At 46.7% G+C, this 24059-nt stretch overlaps 1 protein-coding gene across 3 annotated transcripts in view; it reads left to right on the forward strand.

Moving 5' to 3' along the window:
• Positions 1–24059, forward strand: part of POMGNT2 (protein O-linked mannose N-acetylglucosaminyltransferase 2 (beta 1,4-)) — an 81027-nt gene that overhangs the window by 17288 nt on the left and 39680 nt on the right. For 2 of the 3 annotated variants that reach the window (XM_069560764.1, XM_069560765.1), the window contains one exon: positions 637–2946. The exons of the other annotated variant lie outside the window; for it this stretch is intronic. In XM_069560764.1, the coding sequence (XP_069416865.1) occupies positions 741–2483 (1743 nt within the window). In that variant the 5' untranslated portion in view covers positions 637–740 and the 3' untranslated portion in view covers positions 2484–2946. Of the gene's footprint in view, positions 1–636; positions 2947–24059 lie in introns of those variants that run through there. 3 annotated transcript variants of the gene reach the window in all.

The following is a 24059-nucleotide window of genomic DNA, read 5'->3' on the forward strand; positions in this document are numbered from 1 at the left end:
GCAAAGACAGTCACACAAGCACCTTTCAAGCCCCTGAATATGTTGTCTGTTGACACCTCATTGGCCAAAGCAAGTTATGTGGCCAAGCCCAAAGGCCAGGTGCAAGGATCTGTACTCCCCCATGGAGGCAGCAGGGGAGGGAAGTGGGTGAACATTTTAGAAGAAGGGTCTAGCCTACCAGGCCAATTCCTGTATCCACGTGCAATGCAGGAGACCCTAGTTCAATTCCTGAGTTTGGAAGATTCCTGGAGAAGGGATAGGCTACCCACTCCAGTATTCTCGGGCTGCCCTGGTGGCTCAGATGTGAATCCGCCTGCGATGCGGGAGACCTGGGTTCCATCCTTAGGGTGGGAAGATCCCCTGGAGGAGGGCATGGCAACCCACTCCAGTATTCTTGCCTGCAGAATCCCCATGGACAAAGGAGGCTGGCAGGCTGTAGTCGATGGGGTCACAATGAGTCAAGACATGACTAAGTGACTAAGCACGTTTAGCCTACCAGCTCTTCAAGTGTGCAAAACGGTGCAAGCATCCAGTGCCTCAGCGGAGGCCAGCACAGCGCCTGGCACCAGGCGGGTGCTCGGGGTGACTGGAGACACACCATGTAGACCTTTTCCTTTTCCTTCTCTCCTCCCGCAGGCCTCTGCCGGTCCTCCGGGAGCCCGCAGGGATGGGTAAAGCCGGCCAGGCTCAAGCTGCTTCCCCGGGCCCGTCGTCTCTCTAGGGCCCCAGGCGGCGCTAGGATGCACCTGTCCGCCGTGCTCAACGCCCTGCTGGTGTCCGTGCTGGCGGCCGTGCTCTGGAAACATGTGCGGCTGCGTGAGCATGCGGCCTCCCTCGAGGAGGAGCTGGCTGTCGGCCGCCGGGCCGCCGACCCCGCCCCCGGCCTGCGGATCGACTACCCGAAGGCGCTGCAGATCCTGACCGAGGGCGGCACGCACATGGTGTGCACCGGCCGCACGCACACCGACCGCCTCTGCCGCTTCAAGTGGCTCTGCTACTCCAGCGAGGCGGAGGAGTTCATCTTTTTCCACGGCAACGCCTCCGTGATGCTGCCCAGCCTGGGCTCGCGGCGCTTCCAGCCGGCCCTGCTCGACCTGTCCACCGTGGAGGACCACAACACCCAGTACTTCAACTTCGTGGAGCTGCCTGCCGCCGCCCTGCGCTTCATGCCCAAGCCCGTGTTTGTGCCCGACGTGGCCCTCATCGCCAACCGCTTCAACCCCGACAACCTCATGCACGTCTTCCACGACGACCTGCTGCCCCTCTTCTACACCCTTCGGCAGTTCCCCGGCCTGGCCCACGAGGCCCGGCTCTTCTTCATGGAGGGCTGGGGAGAGGGTGCCCACTTCGACCTCTACAAGCTGCTCAGCCCCAAGCAGCCCCTCCTGCGGGCTCAGCTGAAGGCCCTGGGCCGGCTGCTCTGCTTCTCCCATGCCTTCGTGGGCCTCTCCAAGGTCACCACCTGGTACCAGTATGGCTTCGTCCAGCCCCAGGGCCCGAAGGCCAACATCCTGGTCTCTGGCAACGAGATCCGACAGTTTGCGCATTTCCTGATGGAAAAGCTGAATGTGAGCCAGGCCGGGGGTGCCCTGGGCGAGGAGTACATCCTGGTGTTCAGCCGCACCCAGAACAGACTCATCCTGAATGAGGCCGAGCTGCTGCTGGCCCTGGCCCAGGAGTTCCAGATGAAGGCCGTGACGGTGTCCCTGGAAGACCACGCCTTTGCAGACGTGGTGCGGCTGGTCAGCAACGCCTCCGTGCTGGTCAGCATGCACGGGGCCCAGCTGGTCACGGCCCTGTTCCTGCCCCGCGGGGCGGCTGTGGTGGAACTCTTCCCCTATGCTGTCAACCCTGACCACTACACCCCCTATAAGACGCTGGCCACACTGCCTGGCATGGACCTCCAGTACATAGCCTGGCAGAACACGATGCCAGAGAACACGGTCACGCATCCCGAGCGGCCCTGGGACCAAGGGGGCATCGCCCACCTAGACCGGGCCGAGCAGGCCCGGATCCTGCAAAGCCGGGAGGTCCCCCGGCACCTCTGTTGCCGGAACCCTGAGTGGCTCTTCCGAATCTACCAGGACACCAAGGTGGACATCCCATCGCTCATCCAAACCATACGGCGTGTGGTGAAGGGCCATCCGGGGCCAAGGAAGCAGAAGTGGACGGTCAGCCTGTACCCTGGCAAGGTGCGGGAGGCGCGGTGCCAGGCGACAGTGCAGGGCGCCTCTGAGGCCCGCCTCTCCGTCTCCTGGCAGATCCCGTGGAACCTCAAGTACCTGAAGGTGAGGGAGGTGAAGTACGAGGTGTGGCTCCAGGAGCAGGGGGAGAACACCTACGTGCCTTACATGCTGGCCCTGCAGAACCACACCTTCACGGAGAACATCAAGCCCTTCACTACCTACCTGGTGTGGATCCGCTGCATCTTCAACAAGACACTGCTGGGACCCTTTGCAGACGTGCTGGTGTGCAGCACGTAGCGAGCGGCCTGGCCAGGCCTCCTGGGGTGGGGGCTCCTCTGCCTCGGAGACCCTGGGCCCGCCAGACCCCAGGGGTGGCTTCTGGGAATTATTTATTTATTGACCAGACCTCTGTCTCTGGGTCATCTCACTGCATCTGAGGTGTGGGGTTCTCAGAGTGCCTCTTTGCACAAGTGTGATGGGGCCTCCCCACCCTCTTCTCCCATGCTGAACTTCCATACCCTGGAGAAAGCCTGAGTTGGGAGGAGAAAGAGGAGAGTAAGGATCCCAAAGAACCTCTTTGGCTGAGTGATCATCCTGTTCCCCTTGACATCTTTCTGGTCGGTGTCGGGTTTCTGGAAACTGCTGCTAATGCTGTGGCCGTTTGGGTGGGTGTGGATGTACATCAGCTTCCACTGTTGTGAAACTCACCTGTAGCCCCAGGAAGGGTATGTTTGGAACACTCATTAAATGATTATAAATATCTTGGTCAAGTGTTTTACTGGTGGGCAGGAAGAGGGTCCAGCAGCCAGTACCCAGATGCCCTCTCATCCTGATTGTCAGCCGAGGAGCCATGGCAGAGAGGTGGCATCGAGGCCCGGGAAGCCAGGCTGGCTGGCTGCATTCCATCCTGGTGCGGAACGGGTGCCCCACTTCCATCTGTGGGGGATGAAAGCTTGGAAGTAGGTGAGGAGAGGGCTGTGAGGAGGAAAAGCAGCGTCTGCGAGGGTCTGGTTAGGCTTCACTTGACATTCAGACACAGCAGACCATGCACACCCGGTGTGGGAGTCGCTTAGGAGGACACCACACAGGATGCTCAGCAGGCTGGCACGGCCGCACCACGTGGCTTCTTCCACAGGAGGAGTCCGCACATCGGCTCAGGGGCCATTCTCTTCCCCACGTGATTGCTCAGGAGGTGACACCCCCTAAGCTTTGGCTTAGGAGCCCCATAGGAACCATTACCTTTTTTATATACGTATATTTTCTGGAGGGATGTATTTGGCTGCTCTGGGTCTTAGCTGTGGCATGTGAGATCTAGTTCCCCGACCAGAGATTGAACCCAGGCCCCGTGCTTTGGGAGGTGGAGTCTTAGCCACTGAGCCACCAGGGAAGTGCCCATCATCTTCTAAGCAGCAAATAGGTAAGTTCCCAGGTTCCCTCAAGGAACCTGCGTGGGCATAGGAGCCATCGTGCTCAGGGAGGCCTCGCTGTGGTGTCCTAACAGTTCATTGTTCACCCAGGGTCCTACCAGTCCAGATCAGAGGTCATTTTTACCCATCCATAGTTTTACTGAGTATCACCGCTGACATTGAGCCTTTATCTAGCCTTCATGGAAAGGGAGCTGGAAAATTAACTCAAGGTCAAATTTGTCCTTAGGAAAGGAGAAGGAGTTTTAGCCTGTTCTTCACAGGGAGACAGCAGTGCAGACCTGACTCCTGTTGGGGAAAGAAGGAAAAGGGGCCTAGGGAGGTGGGGCCTCGGGCTGTAGCTTGGTTGCAAGAGTTGTGCCAGACTGACCAGGAGTTGCTGAGGCAACACTGTGGGTTAGGTGAGTATGCTGGTCACTGGCTGAAGAGTTCTTAATCTGTAGGATGAGGATCATAGGCTGGGGTGGTTGTAAGGCATTCAGGAAATCATCTATATAAACCTTTAGCATCGCACTGGATGTCTGATATATTATTACAGGTCCAGAGTCCCATTCCCAAACCCTGAAAAGCAGATGTGATTCCAAATCTGAATTAAATATATATATATTTATTTGGCTGTGCTGGGTCTTAGGTGTGGCATCTGGCCTGCCAACTCTTAGTTGCGGTATGTGGAATCTAGTTCCCGACCAGGGATAGAACCTGGGTCCCCTGCATTGGGAGTGTGGAGTCTATGCCACTGGACCACCAGGGAAGTCCCTCCAAAGTCTGAATTCCAGTAACCAGACACACTGGCATGTCTGCACTGAAACATGTATGTTCACTCTGGGACATGAGTTTCGGCACCAAAACTGAAAAGGCTGTTGGTTTTCAGAACTTGGGGATTGTTGGGATTCTATCTGGAAGGTTGTGAATCATCCTCCTCTCCTGCTTGGAAACACCGTCATTTTCCTTGGACTAGCCTTGCAGGAGTGGCGTACTGAGGAATGGAATCAGGTCTGTGGTTCCGCCAGTGATGGTCTCTACAGAGCCCCTCAGCCAGCTTCTTCCTTAAGGCTGATTCATCCCCAGCTAAGCAGACCGCCGCAATCCCCATATTGCAGACCCATTTCAGCTCCTGGCCTGGCAGCCTCTCTAAGGCTGATGGGAACATCTTGATTCACCATCCCCTGCTGGTTGCTTCCCTTGGCATGTCGTTCTCATTCCAGAGGTGAAGGCTGTGGAAGCCGGGGGCAAGGAGCCCCAGCAAGCACTGAGGCTGAGAGTGTTTTCTGAAAAGAATAAAAAGTAGATGAAGTTTCAGGTTCTGCAGAAAAGACACAGTTCACACACTGAGCAGACTTTAACAAGCAAAGAGCAGCAGGCAGGAAGCCAAACTCATGTGACTGTGCTTGGCCAGAGTCAGTTGGCTGCTCACACTCCTGCCTGCCTCGTCATCAGCTCTGTGAGAGGAACTGGCCCTGCCTCGTCATCAGCTCTGAACCCAGAGGGACTAGAGGAAGAGGAGCTGTCAGAGTGGCAGGGAGGGCAGTGGGAGTGCCTTTGAGTGATGGTCCTGGATTAAGACTTGATAACACAGTTCCCACCTGGGCTTCAATTCTGGCCCTTCCACTTACCAGCTAGGTGACCTTGGGCAAGTCACCTAACCCCTCTGTGCCTCGTGTGTGGAATGGAGAGTCATCACACTTACTATTGATGGTGGTGAAGTCAAATGCTTTGATTCATGTAAACGTGATCACAATGCCTAGCACGTAGTCATTGCTCAGTAAGTGCCCATGGTTATTATGTGTATCTGTATTAGTTGCTCACGTCCACCACTTTACGACCCCACAGACTGTAGCTTGTCAGACTGCTCTGTCCATGGGATTTTCCAGGTAAGAATACTGGAGTGGATTGCCATTCCCTTCTCCAGGAGATCTTCCCAATTCAGGGATGGAACCTGGTCCTCCTGCATTGCAGGCAGATTTTATACTGTCTGAGCCACCAGGGAAGCCCTGGTTATTCTAGCTGGTGCTTAGAAGCATTCGTCAGGTGCTAACCATTATGTGGCCAAGCCCAGGCCTGAACCCCAAACTGCTGCCTTCAAGTTCAGTCCTTTGGAAAAAAAAAAAAGTAAAAAATTTAAGGGTATTTAAGAAAAAAAGATTTTCAGAGGCATAAGGTCCAGCACATAGAGAGGACTGTACCCCAAATTGAAGCTGTTCTCAGCTGAGGGTAGCTGAGGTGGGGCTGGGGCTCCACTGAGTTCTGTGGACTTGGGCAGAGCTGGGCTTGGAGCCACACGCATCCACACCCCCCACACCGACCCACTCCCACACACACACACACAGCCCGGGGAAAAAGAGGCCAGCGTTGAAGGGAGGCCTGAGGCAGTGTCTCTGCTGGGTGGGCTAGGAGGGAGAGCTGGACCCTGTCCCATGGTGGACGTGCATTGGGCAGGCTGGGAGGGGCCACACAGTACCTGCCATGTGGCCCCTATCTGTGTTGAATGGACCTGTCCACGTAAGGACTGAAAAGTGCTTGCTGGAAACTTGGGGCCCTGCTCATGGAGAGAAAGATTCTGGCTTGGTGTCTATAGAAGCTCTTCATACACAGACACCATCCAGCCCACCCACCCACCCGCTGAGCAGATTTCCCCTTTTTTCCGAGGCAGCCACCCAGACCTGTTTTAATATAAGGGAAAGCTGCTCTGGGGCCTAGTAGTTACCTCTCAAAGAGCACTGGCCAGCTGCTTTCACCTAGATCACCCTCAATCTTTATTGAGGCCTCATAGGCAAGCAGTGTGAAAATAAGACCACCCAAATGAGATCACCCAAACAGAGGCTGTTTATTCAGAGACTGCTCTAGCAAGGAACTCGGTAGCATCATTTGCTTTCAGACCTCAAGGCAGACTAAGAAGTGGGAAAGCTTCTTAGTGGGAACAAGGGGAGGCTTAAGGGATGCCCTGTTGGAGGCTGTGGGCTGGGGGAATTGGAGGTGGGCTAACTAGAAAATGGGCATCCCATGTAATTGATTAGGGGAGCGTGTTTGATTTTCTGTAGTTGGTCCAGTTGAAAATGGGGACAAAAAATAGTGAAGCTGGGCGTTATGGTCAAGTCCTGACCGTTCTGGGCTGATTGCCACAGGTGCTGTCATTTGAGTTCCTGAGCTGATGGCGGCCGAGGTTGTGGGTTAGAGTTCTGTTGTTGTAGGTGTCTGGCCATTGTCTGCTTGTATTAATATATTCAGTCTCTCCACAGTGAGACAGTATTAGTTCTTTCTTTCCTTCCTTCTTTCCTTATTTGGCTGCACCGTGTCTTGTTTGAGGCATGCAGGATCTTTTAGTTGCAGCTTGTGAACTTAGTTGCAGCATTTGGGACCTAGTTCCCTGACCAGGAATTGAACCCAGGCACCCTGCATTGGGAGCGTAGCATCTTACTCACTGGATCACCAGGAACTCCCTTTAACTCTCTTTCTTGGAAAGGGCAGGTTGAGTCACAAAGGCAAAATGAGTCTTAACCCAACATGGGAGCCCTTACTCTGCCCTGGCAATGAAATGTTCTCCATATTCCTCTGTCCATAGCATTTTCTAGGGTGATAGTTGTCTCAGTCTGACCTCTGACTGAGTGTAGGTCCGTCAGGCAGGAGGGAGTGAAGGGACACTTCAGGCAGCAGGCAGAACAGGGGTTGTTAAAGTGGAAAATGGTTGAGTCCAGGAAGGGCATCATCATTTGATAGGGTATCTAAAGAGCCTCTTGATGAAAGTGAAAGAGGAGAGTGAAAAAGTTGGCTTAAAGCTCAACATTCAGAAAACGAAGATCATGGCATCCGGTCCCATCACTTCATGGCAGATAGATGGGGAAACAGTGGAAACAGTGGCTGACTTTATTTTTCTGGGCTCCAAAATCACTGCAGATGGTGATTACAGCAATGAAATTAAAAGACACTTACTCCTTGGAAGGAAAGCTATGACCAACCTGCTGCTGCTGCTAAGTCTCTTCAGTCGTGTCTGACTCTGTGTGACCCCATGGACTGCAACCTACCAGTCTCCTCCATTCATGGGATTTTCCAGGCAAGAGTACTGGAGTGGGGTGCCATTGCCTTCTCCTAGACAGCATATTAAAAAGCAGAGACATTACTTTGCCAATGAAGGTCCGTCTCAAGGCTATGGTTTTCCCAGTGGTTATGTATGGATGTGAGAGTTGGACTATAAAGAAAGCTGAGCACCGAAGAATTGATGCTTTTGAACTGTGGTGTTGGAGAAAACTCTTGAGAGTTCCTTAGACTGCAAGGAGATCCAACCAGTCCATCCTAAAGCAGATCAGTCCTGGGTGTTCGTTGGAAGGACTGATGTTGAGGCTGAAACTCCAATACTTTGGCCACATGATGCGAAGAGCTGACTCATTGGAAAAGACCCTGATGCTGGGAAAGATTGAGGGCAGGAGGAGAAGACAGAGGATGAGACGGTTGGATGGCATCATCAACTCGATGGACATGGGTTTGTGTGGACTCGGGAAGTTGGTGATGGACAGGGAGGCCTGGCGTGTGACGGTTCATGGGGTCGCAAACAATCAGACATGACTGAGCGACTGAACTGAACTGAACCTTGGAAAGAACAGAGAAAAAGGAGAAAATTCAAGAAGTCAAAGGAAGACAAAGATATTAGTGATCTTAAGAAAAATATTTGAACCATCTGAAGCCACACTTCCTCTTGTAAAGGCCTAAATCTTGCCCAGGACCCTTCTGCATTCTCATGCCTGCTGAACATGCCAGGCATGAAAGTTGATTATGGGCCTCCAACTGCCCCGCTCCCACAGTAGGTTGGAAGCACCTTAAAAAGGTGATAAAACATCTAGAGAAAGGCAAAGTCCCAGACGGTTTTATGGGAGAGTGCTCTCAGACCTTTGAGAAGTGCGTGACTCCTGTGTAGATTGTTCCAGAACATTAAGAAGATGGGGACAAAACTCGTTTAATTGCTTATCCTTGGCTATGTCTGCTCTTCATTGCTGTGTGGACTTTCTCTAGTCGAGTGCGAGGACTGCTCACTGCGGTGGCCTCTCTTGTTGAGGAACAGGCTCTAGAGCACAGGCCTAGTTGCTCCTCGACATGTGAGACCTTCCCGGATCAGGGATGGAACTCGTGTCTCCTGCACTGGCAGGTGGACTCCCTACCACTGAGCCACCAAAAAGATGAAAAAGAAATTATTTCATGATGCCTGCTTCACTTTAATAACAAGACAGCCATGAAACCCACATAAAAAAGAAGATCATATATAAATATATACGCAAAGATTCTCAACAACATATTAGCAGATTAAATCCTGTCATTTCGTAATATACTTCAGCCACGTAGATTTATTCTCAAATGTAAAGCTGATTAAGCTTTAGAAAAGAAGTGAGAAAAACTCTGTTATATAGACCTTAATAAGGCATTTAATAAAATTCAATCCCCTTTCCTGATTTTTAAAAAATTCAGTAGGCTAAAAATAAAAAGAAACTAACTTGACTTAATGAAAGACATATTTCAGAAACTTTCTTTAACCCTGACAGTAGTCAATGGTGAAACTCCAAAGATGCTCTCATTAAAGCTAGGAAAAAGATGGAGATGCTTGCTGTTGTTTCTCTTATCCAGCTCTTCTCTAGAGATCCTGAGCAAAGTAGTAAGATGACAAAAATAATTGAAGATAATATTACATGCACATGTATACACATTTGAGGAATAAAAGAATAAAATTGTTATTTGAAGATGTTATTTTCTACTTAAAAACTCCAATATATATATATCTAGAAATCTGTCTAGAAAACAGGAAAAGGAACTCATTCTCAGTAGCAGTAAACATTACAAATTATCTTTAAAATGAGCTTGTTTGTTGAGGAAAACTTTCAAATGTTACTGGAAGTTATAAAACAAGTGTATTGATAAACCATATCCCTGAATGAGAGCACACAGTACTGCAAATGAGTCAAAACCATAAGTAGTCTATAAACTCATTACAGTCCAAGTCAAAACACCAGTGGACTTTTGGGGACTCTTTGGCGGGGGCGGGTGTCATGCTTTATAGACTGACACTATTATGTTAAAGGAAAATGCACAAAAATGGCAAAGAAGGGAATTAAAGTAGAATAAAAAGATGAGGATATTTTACTCTGCTGCTGCTGCTGCTGCGAAGTCGCTTCAGTCGTGTCCGACTCTATGCGACCCCATAGATGGCAGCCCACCAGGCTCCCCCGTCCCTGGGATTCTCCAGGCAAGAACACTGGAGTGGGCTGCCATTTCCTCCTCCAGTGCATGAAAGTGAAAAGTGAAAGTGAAGTCGCTCAGTCAAGTCCAACTCGTAGCGACCCCATGGCCTGCAGCCCACCAGGCTTCTCTGTCCATTGGATTTTCCAGGCAAGAGTACTGGAGTGGGGTGCCATTGCCTTCTCCAGTATTTTTTTATTCTACCAAATAGCAAAACAAAATCAGTGGAAGAGAAGAGAGTTTGCAAACAAACCTCTGTACATGTGGGAATTTAGTATATTCTAAGAGTATGCTTTCAGATCAGGTGAGAAAGAGTAGGAGAGAATAAAACTTGAGGGGGGAGAATAAAACTTAAGTTAGATCCCTCACCTCACCCCATTCTTAAATATAAACTTTATATGGATTTAGAGTAAATGTAAATGAAATGCTGTATAAATACTAGAAGAAAACATAGATTATTTTAATAATCTTAAAATAGTGATAGCCATTTTAAGAAGGCACACAACTCAGCAGATTTAAAGGGAAAGAGGAACAGATTTGACTACATGGAAATTAAAATTCACCACTTGGCAAGAAATTCCATAAACAAAGTCAAGAGACAAATGACAGGCTGCAAGAAAATATTTACAACAGAACTAACAACAGAAGATTGATTACACTAATTAGATTCAAAGATCCTTAACAAATTAGCAAGGGAAGAACAGATATCTCAAAAGAAAAAGACCACTCACAGAAAGTAAAATAGAAATGAATAGTAAAATAATTGGAAAGATAACTTCATTAGTGACTAAGTGAAATGCAGTTTTAAAAAACTGGCTTCCCTAAACCTTCCTACACTGTTGGTGGGAATATAAGTTGGTGCAGCCATTATGGAAAATGGCATGGAGATGCCTCAAAAAGCTAGAAATAGAATTGTCATATGATCCAGCACCTTATCTGCCTCCTGCGAAACCAGTATGCAGGTAAAGAAACAACAATTTGAACCAGACATGGAACAACAGACTGGTTCCAAATTGGGAAAGGAGTACATCAAGGCTGGATATTGTCACCCTGCTTATTCAACTTATATGCAGAGTACATCATGCGAAATGCCAGGCTGGAGGAAGCACAAGCTGGAATCAAGATTGCTGGGAGAAATATCAATAACCTCAGATATGCAGATGGCACCACCCTCATGGCAGAAAGTGAAGAGGAGCCTTTTGATGAAGGTGAAAGAGAAGAGTGAAAAAGCTGGCTTCGTTTCTTCAAAAAACGAAGATCACAGCATCTGGTCCCATCACTTCATGGCAAATAGATGGGGAAACCATGGAAATAGTGACAGACTTTATTTTCTTGGGCTCCAATATCACTACAGACAGTGACTGTAGCCATGAAATTAAAAGTTGCTTGCTCCTTGGAAGAAAAGCTATGAACAACCTATCAGTTCAGTTCAGTTGCTCAGTTCAGTTCAGTTCAGTTGCTCAGTTCAGTTTAGTTCAGTTGCTCAGTCGAGTCCGACTCTTTGCAACCCCATGAATTGCAGCATGCCAGGCCTCCCTGTCCATCACCAACTCCCAGAGTTCACTCAGAGTTGTGTCCATTGAGTCCGTGATGCCATCCAGCCATCTCATCCTCGGTCGTCCCCTTCTCCTTCTGCCCCCAATCCCTCCCAGCATCAGTCTTCTCCAATGAGTCAACTCTTCGCATAAGGTGGCCAAAGTACTGGAGTTTCAGCTTTAGCATCATTCCTTCCGAAGAAATCCCAGGGCTGATCTTCAGAATGGACTGGTTGGATCTCCTTGCAGTCCAAGGGACTCTCAAGAGTCTTCTCCAACACCACAGTTCAAAAGCATCAATTCTTCGGCGCTCAGCCTTCACAGTCCAACTCTCACATCCATACACGACCACAGGAAAAACCATAGCCTTGACTAGACAGAACTTCATTGGCAAAGTAATGTCTCTGCTTTTGAATATGCTATCTAGGTTGATCATAACTTTTCTTCCAAGTTGTAAGTGTCTTTTAATTTCATGGCTGCAGTCACCATCTGCAGTGATTTTGGAGCCCCCCCAAAATAAAGTCTGACACTGTTTCCACTGTTTCCCCATCTATTTCCCATGAAGTGATGGGACCGGATGCCATGATCTTAGTTTTCTGAATGTTGAGCTTTAAGCCAACTTTTTCACTCTCCTCTTTCACTTTCATCAAGAGGCTCTTTAGCTCCTCTTCACTTTCTGCCATAAGGGTGGTGTCATCTGCATATCTGAGGTTATTGATATTTCTCCCAGCAATCTTGATTCCAGCTTGTGTTTCTTCCAGTCCAGCGTTTCTCATGATGTGCTCTGCATAGAAGTTAAATAAGCAGGGTGACAATATACAGCCTTGACATACTCCTTTTCCTATTTGGAACCAGTCTGTTGTTCCATGTCCAGTTCTAACTGTTGCTTCCTGACCTGCATACAGGTTTCTCAAGAGGCAGGTCGGGTGATCTGGTATTCCCATCTCTTTCAGAATTTTCCACAGTTGATTGTGATCCACACAGTCAAAGGCTTTGGCATAGTCAGTAAAGCAGAAGTAGATGTTTTTCTGGAACTCTCTTGCTTTTTCCATGATCTAGCGGATGTTGGAAATTTGATCTCTGGTTCCTCTGCCTTTTCTAAAACCAGCTTGAACATCAGGAAGTTCATGGTTCACGTATTGCTGAAGCCTGGCTTGGAGAATTCTGAGCATTACTTTACTAGCGCGTGAGATGAGTGCAATTGTGTGGTAGTTTGAGCATTCTTTGGCATTGCCTTTCTTTGGGATTGGAATGAAAACTGACCTTTTCCAGTCCTGTGGCCACAGCTGAGTTTTCCAAATTTGTTGGCATATTGAGTGCAGCACTTTCACAGCATCATCTTTCAGGATTTGAAATAGCTCAACTGGAATTCCATCACCTCCACTAGCTTTGTTCGTAGTGATGCTTTCTAAGGCCCACTTGACTTCACATTCCAGGATGTCTGGCTCTATGAGTGATCACACCATCATGATTATCTGGGTCGTGAAGATCTTTTTTGTACAGTTCTTCTGTGTATTCTTGCCACCTCTTCTTAATATCTTCTGCTTCTGTTAGGTCCATACCATTTCTGTCCTTTATTTAACCCATCTGCATGAAATGTTCCCTTGGTATCTCTAATTTTCTTGAAGAGTTCTCAGTCTTCCCATTCTGTTGTTTTCCTCTACTTCTTTGCATTGATTGCTGAAGAAGGCTCTCTTATCTCTTCTTGCTATTATTTGGAACTCTGCATTCAGATGCTTCTATCTTTCCTTTTCTCCTTGGCTTTTTGCTTCTCTTCTTTTCACAGCTATTTGTAAGGCTTCCCAGAGAGCCATTTTGCTTTTTTGCATTTCTTTTCCATAGGGATGGTCTTGATCCCTGTCTCCTGTACAATATCACGAACCTCATTCCATAGTTCATCAGGCACTCTATCTATCACATCTAGGCCCTTAAATCTATTTCTCACTTCCACCGTATAATCATAAGGGATTTGATTTAGGTCATACCTGAATGGTCTAGCAGTTTTCCCTACTTTCTTCAATTTGAGTCTGAATTTAGTAATAAGGAGTTCGTGATCTGAGTCACAGTCAGCTCCCGGTCTTGGTTTTGTTGACTGTATAGAGCTTCTCCATCTTTGGCTGCAAAGAATATAATCAGTCTGATTTTGGTGTTGACCATCTGGTGATGTCCATGTGTAGAGTCTTCTCTTGTGTTGTTGGAAGAGGGTGTTTGCTATGACCAGTGCATTTTCTTGGCAAAACTCTATTAGTCTTTGCCCCGCTTCATTCCTCATTCCAAGGCCAAATTTGCCTGTTACTCAGGTGTTTCTTGACTTCCTACTTTTGCATTCCAGTCCCCTATAATGAAAAGGACATCTTTTTGGGGTGTTAGTTCTAAAAGGTCTTAGGTCTTCATAGAACTGTTCAACTTCAGCTTCTTCAGCATTACTGGTTGGGGCATAGACTTGGATTACTGTGATATTGAATGGTTTGCTTTGGAGACAACAGAGATCATTCTGTCATTTTTGAGACTGCATCCAAGTACTGCATTTCAGACTCTTTTGTTGACCATGATGGCTACTCCATTTCTTCTGAGGGATTCCTGCCCGCAGTAGTAGATATAATGGTCATCTGAGTTAAATTCACCCATTCCAGTCCATTTTAGTTCGCTGATTCCTAGAATGTCGACGTTCACTCTTGCCATCTCTTGTTTGACCACTTCCAATTTGCCTTGATTCATGGACCTGACATTCCAGGTTCCTATGCAATACTGTTCTTTACAGCATTGGATCTTGCTTCTATCACCAGTGACATCCACAACTGGGTATTGTTTTTGCTTTGGCTCCATCCCTTCATTCTTTCTGGAGTTATTTCTCCACTGATCTCCAGTAGCATATTGGGCACCTACTGACCTGGGGAGTTCCTCTTTCAGTATCCTATCATTTTGCCTTTTCATACTGTTCATGGGGTTCTCAAGGCAAGAATACTGAAGTGGTTTGCCATTCCCTTCTCCAGTGGACCACATTCTGTCAGACCTTTCCACCATGACCCGCCAGTCTTGGGTTGCCCCGCGAGCATGGCTTAGTTTCATAGAGTTAGACAAGACTGTGGTCCTAGTGTGATTAGATTGACTAGTTTTCTGTCAGTATGGTTTCAGTGTGTCTGCCCTCTGATGCCCTCTTGCAACACCTACCAACTTATTTGGGTTTCTCTTACCTTGGGTGTGGGGTATCTCTTCACGGCTGCTCCAGCAAAGCTCAGCCACTGCTCCTTACGTTGAATGAGGGGTGTCTCCTCACCGCCACCCTTCCTGACCTTCAGCGTGGGACCCTGCGCCCAGGCAGCCACCACTCCTTAGACGTGGGGTTGATCCTCCTGGCCGCTGCCCCTGGCCTTTGGCAGGGGTAGCTCCTCCAGGCCACCACCCCTGGCCTTGGGCACCAGGTGACTCCTCTCAGCTGCTGCCCCTGACCTCGGACGCGGGGTAGCTCCTCTTGGGCGCTGTCTCTGGCCTCGGACGCGTGGTAGCTCCTCTCGGCCGTTTATGCGCTGTCACAGCTGCTCAGTCGTGTTCAACTCTTTGCGACCGCATGAGCTGCAGCACACCAGGCCTCCCTGTCTAACACCCAACTCTTGGGACCCACCCAAACTCATGTCTATTGAGTTGGTGATGCCATCCACAAATCTCATTCTCTGTTGTCCCCTTCTCCTCCTGCCCTCAATCTTTCCCAGCATCAGGGTCTTTTCCAAAGAGTCAGCTCTTTGCATCAGGTGGCCAAAGTGTTGGGGTTTCAGCTTCAACATCAGACCTTCCAATGAACACCCAGGATTGATTTCCTTTAGGATGGACTGGTTGGATCTCCTTGCAGTCCAAGGGACTCTCAAGAGTCTTCCCCAACACCACAGTTCAAAAGCATCAATTCTTTGGCGCTCAGCTTTCTTTATAGTCCAACTCTCACATCCATACATGACGACTGGAAAAACCATAGCTTTGACTAGATGGACCTTTGTTGACAAAGTAATGTCTCTGCGTTTTAATATACTGTCTAGGTTGGTCATAACTTTCCTTCCAAGGAGTAAGCAGCTTTTAATTTCATGACTGCAATCACCATCTGCAGTGATTTTGGAGCCCCCAAAAATAAAGTCTGACACTGTTTCCACTGTTTCCCATCTATTTGCCATGAAGTGATGGGACCAGATGCCATGGTCTTAGTTTTCTGAATGTTGAGCTTTAAGCCAACTTTTTCACTCTCCTCTTTCACTTTCATCAAGAGGCTCTTTAGCTCCTCTTCACTTTCTGCCATAAGGGTGGTGTCATCTGCATATCTGAGGTTATTGATATTTCTTCTGGGAGTCTTGATTCCAGCTTGTGCTTCCTCCAGCCCAGCGTTTCTCATGATGTACTCTGCATATAAGTTAAATAAGCAGGGTGACAATATACAGCCTTGATGTACTCCTTTTCCTATTTGGAACCAGTCTGTTGTTCCATGTCCAGTTCTAACTGTTGCTTCCTGACCTGCATACAGATTTCTCAAGAGGCAGGTCGGGTGATCTGGTATTCCCATCTCTTTCAGAATTTTCTACAGTTTATTGTGATCCACACAATCAAAGGCTTTGGCATAGCAATAAAGCAGAAATAGATGTTTTTCTGGAACTCTCTTGCTTTTTCCATGATCCAGCGGATGTTGGCAATTTGATCTCTGGTTCCTCTGCCTTTTCTAAAACCAGCTTGAACATCTGAAAATTCACGGTTCACGTATTGCTGAAGCCTGGCTTTGAGAATTTGAGCATTACTTTACTAGCGTGTGAGATGAGTGCAATTGTGCGGTAGTTTGAGCATTCTTTGGCATTGGCTTTCTTTGGGATTTGAATGAAAACTGACCTTTTCCAGTCCTGTGGCCACAGCTGAGTTTTCCAAATTTGCTGACATATTGAGTGTAGCACTTTCACAGCATCATCTTTTAGGATTTGAAATAGCTCAGTTGGAATTCCATCACCTCCACTAGCTTTGTTCATAGTGATGCTTTCTAAGGCCCACTTGACTTCACATTCCAGGATGTCTGGCTCTGGGTGAGTGATCACACCGTTGTGCTTATGTGGATCATGAAGATCTTTTTTTGTACTGTTCTTCTGTGTAACCTATACAGTATATTAAAAAGCAGAGATATTACTTTGCTGACAAACATCCATCTAGTCATAGCTATAGTTTTTTCCAGTAATCATGTATGGATGTGAGAGCTGGACCATAAAGAAGGCTGAGTGCCGGAGAATTGACGCTTCTGAAGCGTGGTGTTGAAGTCTCTTGAGAGTCCCTTGGACTGCAAGGAGATCCAACCAGTCCATCTGAAAGGAAATCAGTCCTGAATATTCACTGGAAGGACTGATGCTGAAGCTGAAGCTTCAGTACTTTGGCCATCTGATGTGAAGAGCTGACTCTTTAGAAAAGACCCTGATGCTGGAAAAGACTGAAGGCAGGAGCAGAAGGGTATGACAGAGGGCAGGATGGCTGGATGGCATCACCGACTCAATGGACATGAGTTTGGCCAGGCTCTGGGAGATGGTGAAGGACAGGGAAAGCTGGCGTGCTGCAGCCCATGAGGTCGCAAAGAGTCAGATATGAGTGAGTAACTGAAACCTACTATCTGGCAGTCCCATTCCTGGGCATATATCCAGACAAAACTATCATTCAGAAAGATACATGGACCCCTGTGTTCATAGCTTCACTATTCACAATAGCCAAGACATGGAAACCTAAATGTGCATCAACCAATGAATGGGTGAAGAAGGCGTGGTGCATGTATGATGGAATACTACTCAGCCATGAAAAAGAATGAGGTAATGCCCTCTGTAGCAACATGGATGGACCCAGAGATTACCATGCTAAGTGAAGAGACTTAAAAAAGAGAAAGACAAATGCTGTATGAGATCACTTACAAGTAGAATCTAACATATAATGAACTTATTTATGAAACTAAAACAGGCTTACAGACAGACATAGAGGACAGACTTGTAGTTGCCACAGTGGTGGAGGGGTTGGGGAGGAATGGAGTGGGAGTTTGGGACTAGCAGATGCAAACCATTATATAGAGAATTATAAAGAACAAGGTCCTACTGTATAGCACAGGGAACTATATTCAATATCCTGTGATAAACCATAATGGAAAAGTATACAAAAAAGAATATATTCATATCTATAACTGAATCACTTTGTTGTACAGCAGAAATTAATATAACATTGCAGATCAACTCTACTTCAATAAAGTTAATGATAAAATAGATCCAGAGGTGATTCAAATGTTATCAAACATGGTCTTTAAAATTCCTGTGAATAGTGTGTTTAAGAAAATAGATGAGAAAATGAATTTTATCAATTAAATGTATTTTTAAAAGAGTCCAATGGAGGTTCTAGTACTAAAAAACATAATAAAGGAAAGTAAGAGCTCAATGGGTAAGTTTAATAGCATATTAGAGATATCTGAAGAGAGAAATAATAAATAGTAAGTTAGTGGAGAAGACCCAGAAGAAATATGATGAAAGGAAATAGAAGAAAAATACGGAAAGAATTTAAGAGACATATGGAATTTAGCAAAAGGTTTTCTATATATATATATATATATATATATATATATATATATATATATATAAAATTGGAAATTTGGAAGAAAAGACATAATGGCACAGAAGCAATATTTGGAGAGAAAGCAACCAAGTATTTTCCAAAGCTGATTAAAGATATCAACTCAGATAAAAAGCACCAAGAAGCTGTACGAAATCCAAGTAAGGCAACCTGAAACAAAACCATGCATCGGTAAATCATAGTAAAACTGCCATAATGCAGAAATAATGAGAAGACCTTGAAAGCTGACAAAGGGAAAAAAACACATTCCCTTTAAAGAAGTAATATTAAGAATGACAGCTGACTTCTCAAAATAATTAATGGAAGTAAAAAAAGACATCTTTAAACATTTACAAATTAAAAACTTTTAATGAAATTTTAAAATTTGAGTTAAATGTTAGTTTAAAATTGCATATATATATATATATATATGTATATATATATGCTGCTGCTGCTAAGTCACTTCAGTCATGTTTGACTCTGTGCGATCCCATAGACGACGACCCCATAGATGGCTCCCCTGTCCCTGGGATTCTCCAAGCAAGAACACTGGAGTGGGTTGCCATTTCCTTCTCCAATGCATGAAAGAGAAAAGTGAAAGTGAAATTGCTCAGTCATGTCTGACTCTTAGTGACCCCATGGACTGCAGCCTACCAGGCTCCTCCATCCATGGGATTTTCTAGGCAAGAGTACTGGAGTGGGTTGCCATTGCCTTCTCCAATATGGGCTTCCCTGGTGCCTCTGAGGGTAAAGAATCTTCCTGCAATGCACGAGACCTGGGTTTGATCCCTGGGCAGGATATATAAACGTTAACTACAAATTGGCGCTTGCCAGGGGCATTTGCCCTCTGCCTCTGCGGTTGCTGCAGCTGTTGGCCTTCAGCACACCCTGAGGGGAATTCAGGGTGGAGAGTGAGGCACTTTGTGCTCCAGGGAAACTAGTGGAACAGGTCTTTAGATAGTTAGGTATTTTTTCAGGAACTGATTTCATGACCCCAATCCTTGCATCAGACTTCCCTGGTGGCTCAGGTGGTAAAGTGTCTGCCTACAACGTGGGAGACCCGAGTTCAGTCCCTGGGTTGGGAAGATCTTCTGGAGGAGGAAATGGCAACCCACTCCAGTATTCTTGCCTGGAAAATCCCATGAATGGAGGAGCCTGTTAGGCTACAGTCCATGGGGTTGCAAAGAATCGGGCATTACTGAGCGACTTCACTTTACTTCGTTACTTCAATCCTTGCGTCTCCTCATATCTAGAAAAGCACTAAATCCCTTCAGGATGACAGCTTCTCATGACTAGCAGAAAACCTTTTGTAAAATACGTGCTTGATTGCACTAAATTCCCCCTTCACTGAAATCATGTATATTGACCTTCCTCTACTACCTCTTTGTAGCAGTTTCTCAAAGCTGTCTGAGGTGCTGTCTCCCAGGCTGCAGTCCTCATGCTGCCCCCCATAAAACTTAATCGCACCTCTCACATGGTGCATCTTTATTCAGTCGACATATATGTATATATGAATGTACTATATTCCCCTTTAAAAGACAAAGATGATCAGACTGGATTAAGGAAAATAAAATTTCATTATATGCTGCTCAGGAGAAAGTAGAAAGAGGGAAAAAATATACCATTGCAAAAAGTTATACCACTTTCTTTTTTATATTCTCCAAGGTCTTACATTTACCTTATAGTGCATCTTGCTTTAGTTATGGAAAGCAGGTTTTTTTAAAAAGATTTATGGATTCCATAATAATTAAAGACTGGAAAAGCTCTCTCATCTAATCAAAGTTTCTACATGTACTGAAGCTTGAAAACATGCAGAACTCATCCATTGTTTTTTGGGGGGTGTTGGGGGGGGCCATCATTGAAGACAGACACCGAGGATGGGGATCTGGGCGGGCAATAATGACTTGGACAAATGCCCCGTGGGAATGCAACTTGCTTCTGTTGAGGACCCTTGGAGTTCTGCTGATGACGATCCCTGGGGCACAGTCTTCTTTCCACAAAGCTTATACTACTCAGGAAGTACCAGTTTGGAAATAAAAGGTTTTTTGAAAAACCTTTTGTATTTCCTTTATTGAAGCAGTAATGATGTCTTCATTGTGGGCAAAAGTAAAAGCCAGTATAAGCTAAAACAATTTAAAATTACCCTTAGTTTCACCATCTGAAGAGCGCCACGGTTAGTCTTTTGCCATGTCATCTTCCAGACTGTTTTCCCTGTGTGGGTACATCAGCATGCAACGTGAGGTCATACTGTGCGCCTTGTTCTGGAACTTGATTTTTTGTCACTTGCCTAAGGTCGTGGCTGTCCTGGTAATAGGAAGTGTTTTCGGGAAATGACAGCAATTCTCTCAAGAATCACAAGTAGGTTGAAGTGAGATTGCTGATTCATCTGCCTTGGCCAAAGCCACTTTCCTTTAAGTGCCTTTGAGATGAACACTGACACTTTTAAATGGTAATTTTCTATTTTTAATAAGCCCATGATTTTCTTTGTTGCCATGGGTGCATGTTTTTACTTTGTTAAAGATTAATATATTTTATTCCACCAGGGTTAGTCTAATTATACCATTAATGTGAGCTAATTGCTCATTCTTTCAGATCATAGGGAAATTATATTATGATGTTAATATATGGAGACTTTAGCAATGCTTTTAGTTAAGTCCCTTTATTTTATGGGTCATAAAATTGAGGTCCACGATAGACAGAACCGGACTTGGGTCATAAAACTTTGGCAAATGACACATTAAGACCCCAGAAATGGATTGCACGTTTTCTAAGTGCTTTTGTCTCCTGAGAATAGTGTAACCAGAAAGGTATGGGAATGTCATAACACTGTGACAAGATAGGAATGTGACCACCCAGTTAAAGGCCATTCCCTTCTGAAACCTCCTTCCCATTGTGGGGACCTGTGCAACCACAGTAGCAGCTCCAGTCATGTGGGCTGATAACAGAATAGTATCCCTGAGTTGGGCTGGGGTCCAGTGAGGTCAGGGCTAACGGAAGAGAAAGAAGAGTGAGTATAAAACCATGTCCAGGAGGGTGTGCTGAGGATTAAACTGGGGAAGTCACATTATAATCAGATCCAGGGAGAAGCCAGGGATCAGGAGCATGTAACCACAGAAGCAGAGGGGGAGGTGGAGGTGGGGGTCAAGGCGAGGCCAGAGGGAGAAGGCACCGGACAGTGGAAGTGTCTTTCTGAGTGTGGTTCTCAATGAGTTGTCCTCAAGCAGCAGCATTAGCAGCTCTGGGAACTTGGGCCTCATTGCAGAGCTACTGAATCAGAGGCTCTGCTAAACATTCCTCTTTTTTTTTTAAAAAAAAAAAACAAATTTGTTGGGTGATTCTTTAAGTTTGAGAACCACTTGTCCAACGTTTTAAAATACCTGTACCTGGATCCTCTCCTCATTCTGATTTGACCGCTCTGGGCTGGGATCACTGATATCATTTCCCTCTCCCAAGGTTTCCAGATGTTTCCAATGTGCTGCCAAGGATGAGACCCGCGTTATATGGGCAAATGAAACAGAGATGGATGGGCCCCTGCTGGGTTTCCACTCTGGTTTCTCTGGGGTTTCTTTCAGCTGGCATCACCAGGGACAGATGGTTGAAGAAAGAAATGGCTTGTCCAGAGGCTTTTTCCTGAGGTCCATGGCCTTTCCTATGCCTTCTTTCCTTTAACCTGCTCTCTGCAGAGCAGCACAGGCCTGTTAAAGGAGATGATGATTTTTTTTTTAATAACCAAGAAAATAGTGCAGCAGTTACAAGATGGCTTATTGTCCTCCTGTGTTTTCATCAATTTCCTCCTGACTCCCTATCTCACTTCCTTCCAGGCAGATTGATTTTCCTTTGACTTAAGTGTTTGGGACTTTGTGCAAGACTGGGAGAGGGAAGGAGCTGTGCAGGGTGGGGGCAACTTCCTAGAAGACAAACACAACTCTGATTGCACGAAGGTGGGGTAAAATCGATATGAAATCAATTATGCAAATTATGAGTGGTAAGTTACCATGTGATTTGATCTGCAGCAACATAAAAATCAAACGAGATCCAGTCAAGGTAGAAAATCTACCCTGAAGAAAAGCTGGACGTCTTTTGCTGTGGCTCAGCGTCAAGAACGGTGAGTCACCCGTTTCCTGCCAGCTGGTGCTTTGCTGCCTGTACAGGATTGTTTGTGCTCATCGATGTGCACACAGCATTTACGGATCAGGGTACACAAATATCTTGCTCTCCTTCAGCATTTCGACTTTCAGTAGTGACTGCTTGCAGTCTGTGTTTCTTAATTATTGGAAAATTCTGTGAAAATAGAAGTCCATCCCCCCGCCCACCAGCCAGCAATCTCAGTGGATCCGCATCTCCGGCAGCATCTGTACGGATCTCTCTCGTTTTCTCTATTTTTTTGATGTCCCCAGATATCTTTCACTCTCCCTGTCTTCTTTCCATGTGGTTCAGAATCTCTGGAGAGATTCAGGAGGAGGTTCCAGTGTTGCAGGGTTAGGAGAAGGAATGGGACCCCAGGAAGCAGGTATTCAGAACAAAGGACAGTAGCCCACAGCTTCAGCTCCACAACCTTCTTCCCCTCAATCTGATCAAACTAAGCACCCAGACCTTGCATCTTCCCCTTTTCTTCCTAGTTCTTCTTGCTTCCACACCAGGCCTAGGCTATATCCTCTCTCACTTCTGGGGATCCATGGAAAGAAACTCCCTTTTCTCTCTGAACCGCAGAGGACAGTTTCAACTGCCTTTCTAACAACTACACCCCGTGAACTCCTATCTCCTAAACTCCACCCCAGAGACGTTTTGAACTTCTGTCTCCTTGCTTGTGGTTTTCATTACTGTCCTGGGGCCAGTGACTCCAGCCCACCCTCTGCCATCCAGTCCTTAGTTTCTCAGTCTCTTTTTCCTAGTTTTCAATAATACTCGACCAATATTTATTGACTGTTTTCTATTTGCCAGGCCCTGTCCCTGCTTCAGGGCGTTTGGTGCAGTGGTGAGCTGGACAGATATGGTCCCTGCTGTGGTGGGAGTCACTGTCTACTGGGGTCTGTTTATAGACACTTGAATAAGCAAATACAACTCAGGGTGTGGTGGGCACCATGATGGCCCTCACCCAGCCCGGGAGCTCAGGGACTGGCTCAGACGACTCCTTTAGGAAGTGATATTTAAGCTGAGCGCTGACGAATGAGTAGGAATTGGACTGATGAAGGCAGCTGGGGGTGGTTGTGTATTGGGCAGAAGGAACAGAGAATGTAGAAACCTGCCAACGAGTCAGAGCAAAGAGGTTGTTAGGAAATGGGAAAGCTTGTTAAGGGAGGACCACAGGATAAAAGTTGGGGGTGATGGGGCTGGATAAGTAGACGGGGGCCCTCACATCGCCTGCTGTATTCATTATCTGCATATCAAGGTACCCCTAAATTTAACAACTCCAAACAACAGCCATTCATTGTCTCATTGTTTCGGTGGGTCAGGAATCTGGATGCAGCTCAGCTGGCTGCTTCTGACTCAGGATGTCTTACAAGACTGTAATCAAGGTGTTGGATCAGTGTCTACTGTTTCCTCTGAAGGCTTGATGGGGGGTAGGGCTTGAGGGGTGGGGAGACGAGAGTAGAAAAGGAGGCAGGGGTCTTGAAAACCAAATCAAGAGTTTTGACTTTATCCTTTTAACAGAGCTTCCCAAACTAACGTGCTTTGAGACTGATCTGGGGAGTGTGCAAGAGTGCAGGATCTGCATCACTGCCTCTGCGGCAGATCCCAGACGCATTTCTAATAACCTCCCTGGTGACGCTGATGCTGCTGGCCTCAGGACCACGCTGAGTCACCATCTTGAATCCCTGCTGTCCCATGTGGTAGCGCCAGCCACGTGTGGCTGCTGAGCACTTTCAAGGTGGCAAGACTTCAGATCTTCTTTCATTTTAGTTCATTTAAACTTAAGATTTATGGAGAAGGAAAGGACGACCCACTCCAGTATTCTTGCCTGGAAAAGTCCATGGACCGAGGAGGCTGGCAAGCTGCAGTCCACAGTGTTACATGACTGAGCAGGCACGCGTGCATGAGGAGGGTGGAGGGAGGTGGGTTGGTAGCAATAAACGGGTAGAACTAAAAAAAAAAGAAAAGCTTAA

Source organism: Ovis canadensis, chromosome 19, assembly GCF_042477335.2.
Source record: "Ovis canadensis isolate MfBH-ARS-UI-01 breed Bighorn chromosome 19, ARS-UI_OviCan_v2, whole genome shotgun sequence".
NCBI lineage: Eukaryota > Metazoa > Chordata > Mammalia > Artiodactyla > Bovidae > Ovis > Ovis canadensis.